An 18,705-nucleotide genomic window follows, 5' to 3' on the forward strand; every position below is an offset into this window, starting at 1 on the left:
ATAGAATAGAATAGACCAGACCAGACCAGACCAGACCAGGTTGGAAAAGACCTTTGAGATCATCAAGTCCAACCTATCACCCAACACCATCTGATCAACTAAACCATGGCACCAAGTGCCTCATCCAGTCTCCACTTAAACACCTCCAGTGATGGAGACTCCACCACCTCCCTGGGCAGCACATCCCAATGGCCAATCTCTCTTGCTGGGAAGAACTTCTTCCTAACATCCAGCCTAAACCTCCCCTGGCACAGCTTGAGACTGTGTCCTCTTGTTCTGGTGCTGGTTGCCTGGGAGAAGAGACCAACCCCCACCTGGCTACAACCTCCCTTCAGGGAGTTGGAGAGAGCAAGAAGGTCTCCCCTGAGCCTCCTCTTCTCCAGGCTAAGCTCCAAACCCCTCCCCAGCTTTGTTGCCCTTCTCTGGACACCTTCCAGCAACTCAACATCTTTCCTAACCTGAGGGGCCCTGAACTGGACACAGGACTCAAGGTGTGGCCTAACCAGTGCTGAGTCCAGGGCCATGCTGCATTTTCTGCTCTTACAGACACCACTTCTGGAAGGAGAGATTTGGTGAGGGGTTTGGAGCACAGCCCTATGAGGAGAGGCTGAGGGAGCTGGGGTTGCTTAGCCTGGAGAAGAGGAGGCTCAGGGGAGACCTTCTTGCTCTCTACTACTCCCTGAAGGGAGGTTGTAGCCAGGTGGTGTAGCCAGGAGGTTTAGGTTGGATGTTAGGAAGAAGTTCTACACAGAGAGAGTGATTGCCCATTGGAATGTGCTGCCCAGGGAGGTGGTGGAGTCACCATCACTGGAGGTGTTCAGGAGGAGACTTGATGGGATGCTTGGTGCCATGGGTTAGTTGTTTAGGTGGTGTTGGATTGGTTGATGGGTTGGACGCGATGATCTTGAAGGTCTCTTCCAACCTGGTCTATTCCATTCCATTCCATTCCATCCCATTCCATCCCATCCCATTCCATTCCATTCCATCCCATTCCATTTAAAAGCCTGGAAACTTTAGTTAGATTTGCAGCTCTCTGTGTCTTGCTGCAGCTATTTTTAGTGTCAAGACCTAGATTTCTTCAGAAAAAGTCTCACAATGTTAGGTTGTTTTCTCTTCTAAAAGATGATCTGTGTACCTGGGGATGATCATCCTCCTCTGGGTGTGTTTCAGCCATAGCAACTTTCTGGGCTCCAAGGTCATTCCCTTGGCATTTCAGCGTGGTGTTTATGATGCAGAACTAGGCTTTTATTGCCAAACTTCTTCCTGTGAGATAAAGCTTTTTCCCCACCCCTCCCCCCAATGTTTTTTGAGGTTGAGGTGCTCTCCAAACAGTATGATGAGCTCTATCTCAACAACAAAGATATAGATGGAAGACTGTTCCTGGATCGCGATGAAACTCTGCAGCCTGATGTCTCAAGGTAGGGTTGCCATTTCCTGCTTCCAGTTTGTAGTTGGAAGCATGAACTTGTGTTGAGCTCTCTCCTTGCACTCTGTTGTGCCTTACAAAGGGAGAGCTCTCTATCCTGTTGATCTCCCAGGGTTTGTAGTTCAGCAAAGAATGGGATGGGATGGGATGGGATGGGATGGGATGGGATGGGATGGGATGGGATGGGATGGGATGGGATGGGATGGAATGGAATAGAATGGAATAGGATGGAATGGAATGGGATAGAATAGAATAGAATAGAATAGAATAGAATAGAATAGAATAGAATAGAATAGAATAGAATAGAATAGAATAGAATAGAATAGAATGGAATGGAATGGAATAGGATGGAATGGAATAGGATAGGATAGAATAGAATGGAATGGAATGGAATAGAATAGAATAGAATAGAATAGAATGGAATAGAATGGAATAGAATGGAATAGGATGGAATGGAATAGGATAGGATAGGATAGAATAGAATAGAATAGAATGGAATGGAATGGAATGGAATAGAGTAGAATAAAATAGAATAAAATAGAATAGAATAGACCAGACCAGACCAGACCAGGTTGGAAAAGACCTTTGAGATCATCAAGTCCAACCTATCACCCAACACCATGGCACCAAGTGCCCTATCCACTCTCTTCGTAAAACACCTCCAGTGATGTCTCTCCTTCTGGGAAGAATTTCTTCCTAACATCCAGCCTAAACCTCCCCTGGCACAGCTTGAGACTGTGTCCTCTTGTTCTGGTGCTGGTTGCCTGGGAGAAGAGACCAACCCCCACATGCTTATAACCTCCCTTCAGGGAGTTGTAGAGAGCAAGAAGGTCTCCCCTGAGCCTCCTCTTCTCCAGGCTAAGCAACCCCAGCTCCCTCAGCCTCTCCTCACAGGGCTGTGCTCCAGACCCCTCCCCAGCTTTGTTGCCCTTCTCTGGACACCTTCCAGCAACTCAACATCTTTCCTAAACTGAGGGGCCCAGAACTGGAGAATGGAATTGGAATGGAATGGAGTGGAATGGAACAGAATGGAGTGGAGTGGAATGGAATGGAATAGAGTGGAGTGGAGTGGAGTGGAGTGGAGTGGAGTGGAGTGGAGTGGAGTGGAGTGGAGTGGAGTGGAGTGGAGTGGAGTGGAGTGGAGTGGAGTGGAGTGGAGTGGAGTGGAGTGGAGTGGAAGAACAGAACTAGAATAAAATAGAATAGCCTAGCCTAGCCTAGCCTAGCCTAGCCTAGCCTAGCATAGAATAGAATATCACAGTATCACAGTATAACTAAGGTTGGAAGAGACCCCAAGGGTCATCAAGTGCAACAGAATAGAATAGAAGGAAGTTTGAGAGGAAACTTTGGGGGTCATCTAGTCCAACATCCTGCTCAGAGTAGACCAACTTGGGAATTTAAACTACCTAATTCTAACAACTGGAGTGGCTGGGCAGCTAGATCATCTGAAGATCTGTGCCACATTTCTCTGCAGGTTAATCAGCCTTTGTGGAAAGCATTTTCTTCTGAATTCCATTAGTACTTCATAAGTTTGTTTCCTGTTTCTGTAGCTCCCAGTTGAAGAGGACACCAGTGAAAAACCATCCAGATGAGGAGTTCACCCCTATACTGCCCCAGACTCCTGTTGGGTAGGAATTCTTCTTTGAAGCTGTGCTCTCTGGGTTTAGATCCTGGCTAGAAATATTAACCTTTTGTTGTTTTCCTTTGAAAGGAGCTGGGTTTGGTTTTAATACAGCACTGTAGTTCTGGTCACTGATGTGCCATGAGCATGTGCTGAGGGGTGCTGACTGCCCAAGGGTGAATTTGTTGGGGAAACAAGAGACAAAGCTATTTACTGAGCTGTGTTGAGAAGTGCCAGATGGATCCAGGAACCTGGATTACTTCACTTGTTCTTGTTAGAATCCAACTTCATATTTCCATGGTAGTCATTTTGTTTGCTGTGCTTCCACCTTTGTTTTCCATCATGACTCCAGCTCTGCATCTTCATAGAATCACAGAATCAGTAAGGTTGGAAAAGACCTCAGAGACCATCAAGTCCAACCTGTCACCCAGCACCTCAGGACTAACTAAACCATGGCACCAAGTGCCACATCCAGTCCCCTCTTGAACACCTCCTGGGATGGTGACTCCACCACCTCCCTGGGCAGCACATCCCAATGGCTTAAAATTCTCTCTGTGAAGAACTTTCTCCTCACCTCCAGCCTACAGTTCCCCTGGCACAGCTTGAGACTGTGTCCTCTTGTTCTGGTGCTGGTTGCCTGGGAGAAGAGACCAACCCCCACCTGGCTACAACCTCCCTTTAGGGAGTTGTAGACAGCAAGAAGGTCTCCGCTGAGCCTCCTCTTCTGCAGGCTAAGCAACCCCAGCTCCCTCAGCCTCTCCTCACAGGGCTGTGCTCCAGACCCCTCCCCAGCCTCGTTGCCCTTCTCTGGACACGCTCAAGAGTCTCAATGTGCTTCTTAATTTCATACTATCATAGTATCAGTCAGGGTTGGAAGGGACCACAAGGATCAGCTAGTTCCAACCCCCCTGCCATGGGCAGGGACACCCCACACTACATCAGGCTGGCCACAGCCTCATCCAGCCTGGGCTTAAACACCTCCAGGGATGGAGTCTCAACCACCTCCCTGGACAACCCATTCCAGGGCTTCATCACTCTCATGGGGAAGAACTTCCTCCTCACCTCCAGCCTCAATCTCCCCACCTCCAGCTTCATTCCATTCCCCCTAGTCCTAGCACTACCTGAGATCCTGAGCAGTCCCTCCCCAGCCTTCTTGTAGCCCCCTTCAGCTACTGGAAGGCCACAATGAGGTCACCTGGGAGCCTTCTCTTCTCCAGACTGAACAGCCCCAACTCCTTCAGTCTGTCCTCACAGGAGAGGTGCTCCAGCCCTCTGCTCATCCTCCTGGCCCTTCTCTGGACACCTTCCAGCACATCCTGAATTTTAATTGCCTGAGAGTGTGAAAAGCTTTATTTGATTCCCTTAGTGGCCCTTTAGTCTTACACTTTAAATGTCTAATGGACAGTGATGCTCTTTTGGCATCTGTTTGCGTTTTACATCCTAGCCGCTGTGTGACAGCAGGACCTGGACCAGCTTTAACACACACTGTATTTAACAGGAAGGTCATTGGCAATTAATTGGTTTTGGTTTGGCTTTTTTGTCAGGTGCAGATGGCTTCTCATTGACCTTTTTTCATTATACAAGCATTTTAAAAAGCCCTCTTAACTACCTTCATTAAGGTTCTTGAGAGGCAGGTTTTACTGGGCAAGGCCAGGAGCACAAACTTTTCCCCATTGCTACAGATTTGACTTGTGCTAAACCTGCCGAGAGGATGTCTGAGGAGATGTTAACATGCTCTCCATCCATGTTTGGGCTTTTCTCTGGGTTCTTCCAAAACTGATGCCTTGTGAGCCAATTCAAGTTGAAGGCTTGATTTGATGGGGTGCTTGGTGCCATGGGTTAGTTGTTTAGGTGGTGTTGGATTGGTTGATGGGTTGGACGCGATGATCTTGAAGGTCTCTTCCAACATGGTTTATTCTTAGCCAGCCCCTAGAGGACACAGCCCCAAGCTGCACCAGGGGAGGTTTAGGCTGGATGTGAGGAAAAAGTTCTTTAAAGAGAGATTGGCCATTGGAATGTGCTGCCCAGGTAGGTGGTGGAGTCACCATCCCTGGAGGTGTTTAGGAAGAGCCTGGATGAGGCACTTGGTGCCATGGTTTAGTTGATTAGATGGTGTTGGGTGATAGGCTGGACTTGATGATCTCAAAGGTCTCTTCCAAGCTGGTGAATTCAACTCAATTCAATTCAACTCTATTCTATTCTATTCTATTCTATTCTATTCTATTCTATTCTATTCTATTCTATGTATTCTATGTATGTATTTGAGGCATAGGAACTGTATTTCATAAAGCCTCAGAACTGTCACTAGATGGCAGTAAGCCTCTGGTCACCAGCACGGGGTGGGAAGTGCATCAGTAACCCACAGTATCACCAAGCTTGGAAGAGACCTCAAAGATCATCAAGTGCAACCTGGCACCACAGACCTCAGGACTAAACCATGGCACCAAGTGCCACATCCAATCCCCTCTTGAACACCTCCAGGAACGGTGAAAGTAGAACCCCTTACAGGTTATGTTGAAAGGACCATACCATTTCTTCCTAACCTCCAGCCTTAACCTCCCCTGGCACAGCTTGAGACTGTGTCCTCTTGTTCTGGTGCTGGTTGCCTGGGAGAAGAGACCAACCCCCACCTGGCTACAACCTCCCTTTAGGGAGTTGTAGACAGCAAGAAGGTCTCCCCTGAGCCTCCTCTTCTCCAGGCTAAGCAACCCCAGCTCCCTCAGCCTCTCCTCACAGGGCTGTGCTCCAGACCCCTCCCCAGCTTTGTTGCCCTTCTCTGGACACCTTCCAGCAACTCAACATCTTTCCTAAACTGAGGGGCCCAGAACTGGACACAGGACTCAAGGTGTGGCCTAACCAGTCTTAAGAGAATTTGTACCTGGTCATTTATATGGATAGCATTGAAATATGCTTAAAAATCTCCAGGCCACATTAGTACTTATAGATATATAAGATATATTGTTAGGTCTTTGTGTATGTGCAAATACTAAAGGCACAACAATACATGATGTCCTCAAAAGGTGAAAGTGTGGGCACTGGTTAGGCCAGACCTCGAGTACTGTGTCTAGTTCTGGGCCCCTCAATTTAAGAAGGGCTTTGAGACACTTGAATGTGTCCAGAGAAGGGCAATGAGGCTGGGGAGAGGTCTGGAGCACAGCCCTGTGAGGAGAGGCTGAGGGAGCTGGGGTTGCTTAGCCTGGAGAAGAGGAGGCTCAGGGGAGACCTTCTTGCTCTCTGCAACTCCCTGAAGGGAGGTTGTAGCCAGGTGGGGGTTGGTCTCTTCTCCCAGGCAACCAGCACACAAGAGGACAGTCTCAAGCTGTGCCAGGGGAGGTTTAGGTTCAAGGTGTGGAGAAAATTCTTCCTAGCAAGAGAGATTGGCCATTGGAATGTGCTGCTCAGGGAGGTGGTGGAGTCACCATGACTGGAGGTGTTCCAAAAGGGACTGTATGTGGCCCTTGAAGCCATGGTTTAGTTAGTCCTGAGGTATTGGGTGCTAGGTTGGACTCTATGATCTCTGAGGTCTCTTCCAACCTTACTGATTCCATGATTCCATGATTCCATGATTCTACTTAGATGCTAGTTCCTAACTTTGTGGAATAAACAACAGGATTCTGTTTTCTTGTTTGAAGAACATTCCAGATTCTTGACATAATGGCAGCTTTTCTGAGATGCTCACATCACTTCTCTCGGCTGCAGTAGCTTTCTGTGTTCAGACACTGGCCATGAATCAATGAATACTTCTTGTGGTTTAGCATCTGTTTCTCTCTTTACTGGAATCTCTCAAGCCAGCCTTAATGTTCATTATCTTTTGTATTCTGTTTTTCCAGAGCTGCAATGAATAACATTCAGCAGTTGATGATGATTTTAAACTCGGCAACTGATAAACCTTCGGATACTCTCATCATGTATTTCAATGTAGGTGACTAGAAGGGATGTGTGTGAAAGAGTCTTGAAGCTATCACTCAAGTTGAATGTACACACAGAGATCTGACACATGTCTTGAGAACTCAGAATAGAATTCAGAATACAGAATTAACCAGGCTGGAAAATGACCTTCGAGATCCTCGAGTCCAAGCTGTCACCCAACACCATCTGATCAACTAAACCATGGCACCAAGTGCCTCAGCCAGGCTCTTCCTAAACACCTCCAGGGATGGTGACTCCACCACCTCCCTGGGCAGCACATCCCAATGCCCAGTCTCTCTTGCTGGGAAGAACTTTCTCCTCACCTCAAACCTAAACTTTCCCTGGCACAGCTGGAGACTGTATCCTCTTGTTCTGGTGATGGTTGCCTGGGAGAAGAGACCAACCCCCACCTGGCTACAACCTCCCTTCAGGGAGTTGTAGAAAGCAAGAAGGTCTCCCCTGAGCCTCCTCTTCTCCAGGCTAAGCAACCCCAGCTCCCTCAGCCTCTCCTCACAGGGCTGTGCTTCTGAGCTCTCCCCAGCTTTGTTGCCCTTCTCTGGAGACATTCGATTGTTTTGCCCACTGGGATGTGCTGCCCAGGGAGGTGGTGGAGTCACCATCACTGGAGGTGTTTAGGAGGAGACTGGATGGGGTGCTTGGTGCCATGGTTTAGTTGATTAGAGGGTGTTGGATGATAGGTTGGACTCGATCTCAAAGGTCTCTTCCAGCCTGGTTTACTCCTATTCTATTCTATTCTATTCTATTCTATTCTATTCTATTCTATTCTATTCTATTCTATTCTATTCTATTCTATTCTATTCCATGCTATCCTATCCTATCCTATCCTATCCTATCCTATCCTATCCTATCCTATCCTATCCTATCCCATTCCATTCCATTCCATTCCATTCCATTCTATTCCATTCCATTCCATTCCATTCCATTCCATTCTACTCTACTCTACTCTACTCTGCTCTGCTCTACTCTAACCTACTCTACTCTGCTCTGCTCTACTCTGCTCTACTCTACTCTACTCTAACCTACTCTACTCTGCTCTACTCTGCTCTGCTCTACTCTGCTCTACTCTACTCTAATATCCTTATTAAATTGAGGGGCCCAGAACTGGACACAGGACTCAAGGTGTTGCCTAACTAGTGCTGAGCTCTTCTACCCTCTACCAAATCAACACCTGCCCTCCTGTTGCATCTAAGGCATGATCTGGGGGTTACTGGAAAGAGTTGAAAGTATACAATGATTCTGTTTTCTTTTAAATGCACTGCTTTTATTTATGCTATTGAGCTGAGAGATGTTGCAAAGCAAAGCAGGATTAATGCAGTTCAATCATGAAAAGGAGTTTGATTTGACATGTCCTTTTCTTCCCCTGTGCTGCTTCTGGTGCTTGTTAGAATTGCACAGTGAACCCTACAGAGAGTATCCTGAAAAGAGTGGAAACCCTTGAGCACATCTTCAAAAAGAAGTTTGCTGAAGCAGTTGGACCAGGATGTGCTGAAATTGGTTCCCAGGTAACTAGCATTTTTGCTTGGGTATTACACATTTGAGCTCTGTTGTCCAGCTTGATGTGAGGCCTGACTTAACTCACTTGTCTTCTTTCTGTGCAGATCAGTGGTGAAAAGTAGCAGTATTATTTTCTCCTTCAGAAGTGTACTTGCTTTCTATTCCTAAAGTTCTGTATAGATAGTATTCTACAAATTGTTCATAGAATCATGGAATAGCAAGGTTGGAAAAGATCTCAGAGAGCATCAAGTCCAACCTAGCACCCAGCACCTCAGGACTAACTAAACCATGGCTTCAAGTGCCACGTCCAATCCCCTCCAGTGATGGTGACTCCACCTCCCTGGGCAGCACATTCCAGTGGCCAATCTCTCTTGCTGGGAAGAACTTTCTCCTCACCTCCAGCCTAAACCTCCCCTGGCACAGCTTGAGACTCTGTCCTCTTGTTCTGGTGCTGGTTGCCTGGGAGAAGAGACCAACCTCCACCTGGCTACAACCTCCCTTCAGGGAGTTGTAGAGAGCAAGAAGGTCTCCCCTGAGCCTCCTCTTCTCCAGGCTAAGCAACCCCAGCTCCCTCAGCCTCTCCTCACAGGCTGTGCTCCAGACCCCTCCCCAGCTTTGTTGCCCTTCTCTGGACACCTTCCAGCAACTCAACCTCCTTCCTAAACTTAGGGGCCCAGAGCTGGACACAGGACTCAAGGTGTGGCCTAACCAGTGCTGAGTCCAGGGGCACAATGACTTCCTGCTCTTGCTGGCCACACTCTTTCTGATGCAGGCCAGGATGCCACTGGCCCTTTTGGCCCCCTGAACACACTGCTGGCTCATGTTCAGCCTACTGTCAACCAATATAGAACTTACATAATATATAAGAAGTAATAGGAACGAGGTGGAAATATGCTGAAAAAACTTTCATGGAGAATGGGAACATTTTCACCATCACTGGAGGTGTTCAGGAGGAGACTTGATGGGGTGCTTGGTTGCATGGTTTAGTTGATTAGGTGGTGTTGGATGATAGGTTGGATGCAATGATCTCAAAGATTTCTACCTGTTTTTTCCTATTCTATTCCATTCTTCTATTCTATTCTATTCTATTCTATTCTATTCTATTCTATTCTATTCCATTCCATTCCATTCCATTCCATTCCATTCCATTCCATTCCATTCCTCTTCTCTTCTCTTCTCTTCTCTTCTCTTCTCTTCTCTTCTCTTCTCTTCTCTTCTCTTCTCTTCTCTTCTCTTCTCTTCTCTTCTCTTCTCTTCTCTTCTCTTCTCTTCTCTTCTCTTCTCTTCTCTTCTCTTCTCTTCTCTGGCAAAGTACATGTAGTGAAACATATTTTCACTAATTAAGGTAGCTCAGCCTAGGATAGGATAGGATAGGATAGGATAGGATAGGATAGGATAGGATTAAATAGGATAGAATAGGATAGGATAGGATAGGATAGGATAGGATAGGATAGGATAGGATAGGATAGGATAGGATAGGATAGGATAGGATAGGATAGGATTAAATAGGATAGAATAGAATAGGATAGGATAGGATAGGATAGGATAGGATAGAATAGAATAGAATAGAATAGAATAGAATAGACCAGACCAGACCAGACCAGACCAGGTTGGAAGAGACCTTTGAGATCATCAAGTCCAACCTATCACCCAACACCATCTCATCAACTAAATGGTGCAAAGTGAATCACCTCTTTAAAATCAATAGGCCAGCTGTGCTTCCTACTAGGGTTTTGGAAGCCAAGCCCCACCAAATTTCTACTCAACAGTTCATCTCTCTCAGCACTCTGTTTTCTCCTGTTAGTTGTGAGTTGCCAGAAACTTGCTTAGTCAGCATTCATCTGATAGCAGTTGGAGCAAACCTGAAGTCATTAGCCTTTGACACTCCTCCTGGTGGCAAGCTGGAACCTGGGACTTCTCCCACAGTGGCTCTTCTGGGGAATGGAAATGTCCTGAATTATGAATTATGAGTACAGTCTCTGACAGATGAGAATCTGCCCTTTTGTAGTCTGCTGAAACTGCCTGTGCCAGTGCTGAATCTCTCCTTTGTTACCAGAGATACAAGCTTGCAGTGCGCCTCTACTACCGAGTGATGGAGTCCATGCTGAAGTCGGTGAGTTTGGTACTGCCAGCTCAGGCCTTGCACTGCCCTGCCAGAGCTGGAGAGGATTGCTAAGTTTGGCTTGATTTCTGTGTTGCAGGAGGAAGAGCGACTCTCAGTGCACAATTTTAGGTATGTGTCACTAGCTTATGGAATCAGTAAGGTTGGAGAAGACCTCAGAGATCATCAAGTCCAACCTGTCACCCAACACCATCTAATCAACTAAGCCATGGCACCAAGTGCCTCATCCAGGCTCTTCCTAAACATCTCCAGGGATGGTGACTCCACCACCTCCCTGGGCAGCACATTCCAATGGCCAGTCTCTCTTGCCTGGAAGAACTTTCTCCTCACCTTGAACCTAAACTCCCCCTGGTGCAGACTGAGACTGTGTCCTCTTGTTCTGGTGCTGATTGCCTGGGAGAAGAGACCAACCCCCACCTGGCTACAACCTCCCTTCAGGGAGTTGTAGAGAGCAATGAGGTCTCCCCTGAGCCTCCTCTTCTGCAGGCTAAGCAACCCCAGCTCCCTCAGCCTCTCCTCACAGGGCTGTGCTCCAGACCCCTCCCCAGCCTCATTGCCCTTCTCTGGACAAGTTCAAGTGTCTTAATGTCCTTCTTAAATTGAGGGGCCCAGAACTGGACACAGGACTCAAGGTGTGGCCTAACCAGTGCTGAGTCCAGGGGCAGAATGGCTTCCCTGCTCCTGCTGGCCACACTGTTCCTGATGCAGGCCAGGATGCCATTGGCCTTCTTGGCTACCTGGGCACACTGCAGGCTCATGTTCAGCCTACTATCAACCAGCACCCCCAGGTCCCTTTCTGCCTGGCTGCTCTCCAGTCACTCTGACCCCAGCCTGTAGCTCTGCCTGGGGTTGTTGTGGCCAATGTGTAGAACCTGGCACTTGGATGTGTTCAGTCTCCTGTCCAGCCTGCCAAGGTCCCTCTGCAGAGCTCTCCTACCCTCTTAGATCAACTCCTGCCCCCAGCCTGGTGTCATCTGCAAATTTACTACTGGTGGACTCAATCCCCTCATCCAGGTCATCAATAAAGATACTGAACAGGATGGGGCCCAGCACTGATCCCTGGGTGGACACCACTGGTGCCTGGCTGCCAGCTGGCTGTGGCACCAGCTCGGTGTTGATGTCTGTTACTTTAATGTTAGGACCAGTATCAATAACTTTCTTCTTTCCTTAGCAAACTTCTGAATGATAACATCTTCCACACATCTCTTCTGGCATGTGCTGTTGAGGTTGTCATGGCTACCTATGTCAGTAAGTTGAATCTAAAGTACTAAATAGCATTGTTACTTGTTGATATTTATTGCTGCTTGTTCTGATGCATAAAATACAGTAAATAGGGGGGAAAAAAAAGACTCTCAGAGATTTCTGAACTAACAGTCATTCAGTAAATGTTTAAAAGGGGAATTAAAGGCTGAAGTGAAGTGCTCTTGATAATACCAGTCTGTCTTTCCTGCAGGAAATGCTTCCCAGAGTGATACTAGCAGTGCTGAAACACGCTTGTCTTTCCCCTGGATTCTCAATGTGTTTGATTTAAAAGCTTTTGACTTCTACAAAGTGGTGGAAAGCTTCATTAGAGCAGAGCAAAGCCTGACAAGGGAAATGATGAAGCACCTAGAGCGCTGTGAACATCAAATTATGGAGTCTCTTGCCTGGCAATCTGTAAGTAATGCTTTAGAATTGTGTTTGTCCCTGTATAAAGTCCATGTCTAGAAAAAGGAAGTCACAGCCAGCTCTGCAGAACAAATGGTGGCCTTGATGAGAATGATTTCCAGCAGAGTAAATGATGGGAGCAAAACAAGATCAGGTTTGGCATGTCTTCTGGTTGGGGGGAAAAAAAAGTGGTGGGGGTTGGTCTCTTCTCCCAGGCAACCAGCACCAGAACAAGAGGACACAGTCTCAAGCTGTGCCAGGGGAAGTTTAGGCAGGAGGTGAGGAGAAAGTTCTTCCCAGCAAGAGAGATTGGCCATTGGAATGTGCTGCCCAGGGAGGTGGTGGAGTCACCATCACTGGAGGTGTTCAAGAGGGGATTGGACGTGGCACTTGGAGCCATGGTTTAGTTAGTCCTGAGGTGTTGGGTGATAGGTTGGACTTAATGGTCTCTGAGGTCTTTTTCATCCTTATTGATTCTGGTTAGGCCACACCTTGAGTCCTGTGTCCAGTTCTGGGCCCCTCAGTTTAAGTAGGACATTGAGACACTTGAAGGTGTCCAGAGAAAGGCAAGGAGGCTGGGGAGGGGTCTGGAGCACAGCCCTGTGAGGAGAGGCTGAGGGAGCTGGGGTTGCTTAGCCTGCAGAAGAGGAGGCTCAGGGGACACCTTCTTGCTGTCTGCAACTCCCTGAAGGGAGGTTGTAGGCAGGTGGGGGTTGGTCTCTTCTCCCAGGTAGCATGTGTCAGAACAAGAGGACACAGTCTCAAGCTATGCCAGGGGAGGTTTAGGCTGGATGTTAGGGTGAAATTCTTCATAGAAAGAGAGATTGGCCATTGGGATGTGCTGCCCAGGGAGGTGGTGGAGTCACCATCACTGGAGGTGTTTAAGAAGAGCCTGGATGAGGCACTTGGTGCCATGGTTTAGTTGATTAGATGGTGTTGGGTGATAGGTTGGACTTGATGATCTCAAAGGTCTTTTCCAACCTGGTCTATTCTATTCTATTCTATTCTATTCTATTCTATTCTATTCTATTCTATTCTATTCTATTCTATTCTATTCTATTCTATTCTATTCTGTTCTATCCCTTTCTATCCCATCCTGTTCTATTCTATTCTGTTCTGTTCTATTCTATTCTATGCCATTCTATCCCATCCTATCCCATTCCCCAGGTGCAGGTCAGTGTTCAGGCTGTGTTGGGAGGTTGCCACCAGGAGGCACAGCAGGGTTCCCTCAAAGAGCTGAGGGAAGCCATGGCAGGCAGCTATGTGCAGTCCAAGCACACTCTGCTTCTGTATTGGCCTCCATCACCTCCTGCAGCTGCCCCTAAGTGAGAGGCTGTGAGCTGTGAGCAGTAAGCCCTGGTGTGGTGCATCAGGAGACAAGAAGTACAGAGATGTTTTTTATGCTGAAATATCTTGCTGAATCTGTGGGTCAGGGGTCTGGAGCACAATCCCTGTGAGGAGAGGCTGAGGGAGCTGGGGTTGCCCTTCTCTTGATGTGTTCAAGTGTCTCAATATCCTTCTTAAATTGAGGGGCCCAGAACTGCCTTGTTGACAGGCAGCCAAGTAAGGCCAGGTGGCAAGGACTGGGTACTGGGGCTGTGTATTACTGGCCTCAAAGGGACAATAGTTTGGGCTTGAGCATTGTGCCACAGTCCTTGGTGGTGTTTCGCTAGCTCCCTGGCATGTGTTGGCGTTTGCCAGCCCTCCTCTGGAAAATGCCTAGGCAAGATGTGGGTCATGATGCAGCTCAGGGACTATTTTCAGGTCCTGGTATGGATTAGAGATGGAGAAAGTTGAGCTGTGTGGGAGCAAGCTGTGCTTTGCCACCTGCCCTCAAGGCCTTGGGACAGGCCTTGGCTCGTTGTGTTACCAGCTACAGACGCAGTCGTGGGTTCAACCTCGAGTGACTTCAGTGCTGCCAGATGAGTCACACATTCCCTTACTGTCTCTCTTCTAGGCTCCAGGAGTTCCTGCACAGCAGCCAGGTTCTTGCAGAGTAGCTAGTATATGCCAAACACACTCCTTCCATGCCTACTGAATGTTGCCTATCCTTAGAAACAGGCATACACCATTTGTGAATGAGGGAGAGCCTCGGGCAGAAAGCAAATGCTCAGCTTATCCAGAATGACAACATCTGCAAGCCTGCTTGCTGGCAGGGTACCAGCCAGCCAGGCAACTGCACTAGAGTGGAGACAGGCACCACAAGAGCTGCAGGCATTGGGGTACTCTTGCAGACATCAGCTGTCCCTTGTGATCACTTGGATTTCAGGCACCTACTATCCTGTGTTAGCATGGAAGTTGCTATGGACAGTGGTTTCTAATGTGACAAGTTTAGGCTGGAGCTGAGGAGAAAGTTCTTCTCTGAGAAAGTTGTTAGCTGCTGGAATAGAATAGAATAGAATAGAATAGAATAGAATAGAATAGAATAGAATAGAATAGAATAGAATAGAATAGAATAGAATAGAATAGAATAGAATAGAATAGAATAGGAGTAAACCAGGTTGGGAGAGACCTTCAAGATCATCGAGTCCAACCTATCACCCAACACCACCCAACCAACTAAGCCATGGCACCAAGCACCCTATCAAGTCTCCTCCTGAACACCTCCAGGCATGGTGACTCCACCACCTCCCTGGGCAGCACATTCCAATGGGCAATCACTCTCTCTGTGTAGGACTTCCTCCTCACCTCCAGCCTAAACCTCCCCTGGCGCAGCTTGAGACTGTGTCCTCTTGTTCTGGTGCTGGTTGCCTGGGAGAAGAGACCAACCTCTGCCTGTCTACAACCTCCCTTAAGGTAGTTGTAGAGAGAAATAAGGTCACCCTGAGTCTCCTCTTCTCCAGGCTAAGCAACCCCAGCTCCCTCAGGCTCTCCTCATAGGGCTTGTGTTCCAAGCCCTATGTGCTGCCCAGGGAGGTGGTGGAGTCACCATGCCTGGAGGTGTTCAAGAGGGGATTGGACGTGGCACTTGGTGCCATGGTTTAGTCATGAGGTCTGTGGTGACAGGTTGGACTTGATGATCTTTGATAAGGTCTCTTCCAACCTTGGTGATTCTGTGATTTTCCAGGCCTTTCCCTCAGAGGGGGAAAAAGTCTGCTAAGGCTCACCAAGCTCTGCCACTTCATGTGCTTGCCATGCTCCTTCCAAAAAGAGCTGCTTCTGGAGGGTGCAGCTTTAACCTTAAAGAAGGAACTGAGAACTGATTTGAGGTTTTCTGTCTGTACACACTAAATATAGTTCTGCTTGCACCACGTGCATGTTGCAGAAGTGTATTTTTGCCTCTATCATGCAAGGCACGTTATCAGAGGTTTGTAAGATGGTTGCTGTTTGACTGTCTGTCAGTGTCCCACATCACAGCATCATATAAATACATACTTTTATATGCTTTTTAAAGTTGGAGTACACACACACACACACACACACACACACACTTTTAAATAGATGCATAAATAAAATAGAATAGGGTAGAATAGAATAGAGTATCACAGTATCACTAAGGTTGGAAGAGACCTCAAAGATCATCGAGTCCAACCTGAGTAGAGTAGAATAGAATAGAATAGAATAGAATAGAATAGAATAGAATAGAATAGAATCATAGCATGAGTCAGGGTTGGAAGGGACCACAAGGATCAGCTAGTTCCAACCCCCCTGCCATGGGCAGGGACACCCCACACTACATCAGCCTGGCCACAGCCTCATCCAGCCTGGGCTTAAACACCTCCAGGGATGGAGCCTCAACCACCTCCCTGGACAACCCATTCCAGGGCTTCACCACTCTCATGGGGAAGAACTTCCTCCTCACCTCCAGCCTCAATCTCCCCACCTCCAGCTTCATTCCATTCCCCCTAATCCTAGCACTACCTGAGATCCTGAGCAGTCCCTCCCCAGCCTTCTTGGAGCCCCCTTCAGCTCCTGGAAGGCCACAATGAGGTCACCTGGGAGCCTTCTCTTCTCCAGACTGAACAGCCCCAACTCCTTCAGTCTGTCCTCACAGGAGAGCTGCTCCAGCCCTCTGCTCATCCTCCTGGCCCTGCTCTGGACACCTTCCAGCACCTCCAGATCCCTCTTGGAATAGGGGCTCCAGCACTGGAGGCAGGACTCCAGGTGGGGTCTCAGCAGAGCTGAGCAGAGGGGGAGAATCCCCTCCCTTGCCCTGCTGGCCACACTTCTCTTGCTGCAGCCCAGGCTCTGGTTGGCTTTCTGGGCTGCAAGTGCACACTGAGAGCTCCTGGTGAGCTTCTCCTCCCCCAGCACCCCCAAGGCTCTCTCCTCAGGGCTGCTTTCCAGCCAGTCCCTGCCCAGCCTGGATTTGTGCCTGGGATTGCCTCCACCCAGATGCAGGAATGGAATGGAATGGAATGGAATGGAATGGAATGGAATGGAATGGAATGGAATGGAATGGAATGGAAATGGAATGGAATGGAATGGGATAGAATGGAAGAGAAGAGAAGAGAAGAGAAGAGAAGAGAAGAGAAGAGAAGAGAAGAGAAGAGAAGAGAAGAGAAGAGAAGAGAAGAGAAGAGAAGAGAGAAGAGAAGAGGAGTAGAGTAGAATAGAATAGAAGTAGAGTAGAATAGAATAGGAGTAGAGTAGGATAGAATAGGAGTAGAATAGGAGTAGAATAGGAGTAGAATAGGAGTAGAATAGGAGTAGAATAGAATTAACCAGCTTGGAAAAGACCTTTGAGATCATCGAGTCCAACCTATCACCCAGCCCCATCTAATCAACTGAATATGTAAGAGTTCTTCTCCCTTGCATTTCTAGCACTGCAAAAAGTTTCCTTTCATAGAAATTGTGCTCTGCTTTTTGGGGCTAGAAACTTTTACCTGCCCTAGCAGCTGAAGGCAAATGGGACGAGCAGGAAGAGCAGCAAATGACAGCCTTCACTGCCTGCACCAGCGCTTTGAGAAACTTCCCTGCCCCTCCTATGTATTGTGAAGATGACTCAAGCTGTTAATCATGCTTGGGTGTTGCCACCCCAGCAAATCCTCTAGGGTACTGCAAGAGAAACCAGAACACTTGAAGCTGAGGTCCTTTGTTTCCTGCTTTTGTCTGTTGGCAATGTGTTCCCTTCTTGGTAGGCACTCGCTCAATGTACAAAGCACTCCCTAGGGTTCCAAGATAGTGGTTATGGCAGCAGAGCATTAATGGATTATCTGTTGCAGGTACACCATGGCAGCCCAACCCTTAAGATGATAGTTGGAGTCAAGTATAAACATGACCAAAAGGATTACCTAAGGCACAGCAGCTATGCAGGGTTTTCATTCTGGGAAATTTGGCTGCCATTAAGGAGTCAGGCTGCTCTCTGCTTCACCTACTGTTTCACAGTGTAGAGTTTTCTCTTATTAAGGGGGGTTGTAGACAGGCAGAGGTTGGTCTCTTCTCCCAGGCAAGCAGCACCAGAACAAGAGGACACAGTCTCAGGCTGCGCCAGGGGAGGTTTAGGCTGGAGGTTAGGAGGAAGTTCTACACAGAGAGAGTGATTGCCCATTGGGATGTGCTGCCCAGGGAGGTGGTGGAGTCACCATCACTGGAGGTGTTCAGGAGGAGACTTCATAGGGTGCTTGGTGCCGTGGGTTAGTTGGTTGGGTGGTTGTGGTGGGTTGTGACGGTGAATCGGTCACAGTGGTGCTGGATGATAGGTTGGACACAATGATCTTGAAAGTCTCTTCCAACCTGGTTTGTTCCATTCTAAAGCTGGGGAGAGGTCTGGAGCACAGCCCTGTGAGGAGAGGCTGAGGGAGCTGGGGTTGCTTAGCCTGGAGAAGAGGAGGCTCAGGGGAGACCTTCTTGTTCTCTCCAACTGCCTGAAGGGAGGTTGTAGCCAGGTGGGGGTTGGCCTCTTCTCCCAGGCAACCAGCACCAGAACAAGAGGACACAGTCTCCAGCTGTGCCAGGGGAGGTTTAGGCTGGAGGTGAGGAGAAAGTTCTTCCCAGAGAGAGAGATTTGCCATTGGAATGTGCTGCCCAGGGAGGTGGTGGAGTCACCATCCCTGGAGGTGTTCAAGAGGGGATTGGATGTGGCACTTGGAGCCATGGTTTAGTTAGTCCTGAGGTGTTGGGTGCTAGGTTGGACTTGATGATCTCGGAGGTCTCTTCCAACCTTATTGATTCCATGATTCCATGATTAAGGTGTAAAGGGAGTCCTGTTTTGTTAGAGTTCTGTAGCATAGGCTCCTTCTGTACTTGAGGCACAGCTGCACTTGCAGAAAGCCATTAGTTCTATTTCTCTTAAACAGGCCTTTTACAAGGGGATTATTCACTTCCTTAAGGTACCTCATTCCATTTACTGTAGAGATCATCTCTCTTAATGACAAACCTAAACTGGATGTGTAATGTCCATCTGCTGAGGTTGCTGGAAAGTGAATCATGTGCTTAATATTAGTTATCATACCTGCATTTTCCCTTTCAGCATTTGGGGTACATTGGCAAGAGGTAGTTTAGTTACTCCTAAGTGTTGGTTTA

The 18,705-nt window shown here is 47.9% G+C and overlaps 1 protein-coding gene across 1 annotated transcript in view; it reads left to right on the forward strand.

Annotated features, from left to right (window-relative positions):
* RB1 (RB transcriptional corepressor 1) overlaps positions 1–18,705 on the forward strand; it is an 85,285-nt gene that overhangs the window by 25,510 nt on the left and 41,070 nt on the right. Inside the window, exons 10-17 of the mRNA XM_054163120.1 lie at positions 1,312–1,418; positions 2,977–3,054; positions 6,878–6,965; positions 8,363–8,479; positions 10,528–10,584; positions 10,673–10,704; positions 11,765–11,841; positions 12,047–12,249. Coding sequence (XP_054019095.1) covers positions 1,312–1,418; positions 2,977–3,054; positions 6,878–6,965; positions 8,363–8,479; positions 10,528–10,584; positions 10,673–10,704; positions 11,765–11,841; positions 12,047–12,249 — 759 coding nt within the window. The remainder of the gene's footprint in view (positions 1–1,311; positions 1,419–2,976; positions 3,055–6,877; positions 6,966–8,362; positions 8,480–10,527; positions 10,585–10,672; positions 10,705–11,764; positions 11,842–12,046; positions 12,250–18,705) is intronic.

The sequence above is a fragment of the Dryobates pubescens genome, chromosome 7, assembly GCF_014839835.1.
Source record: "Dryobates pubescens isolate bDryPub1 chromosome 7, bDryPub1.pri, whole genome shotgun sequence".
Classification (NCBI taxonomy): Eukaryota; Metazoa; Chordata; class Aves; order Piciformes; family Picidae; genus Dryobates; species Dryobates pubescens.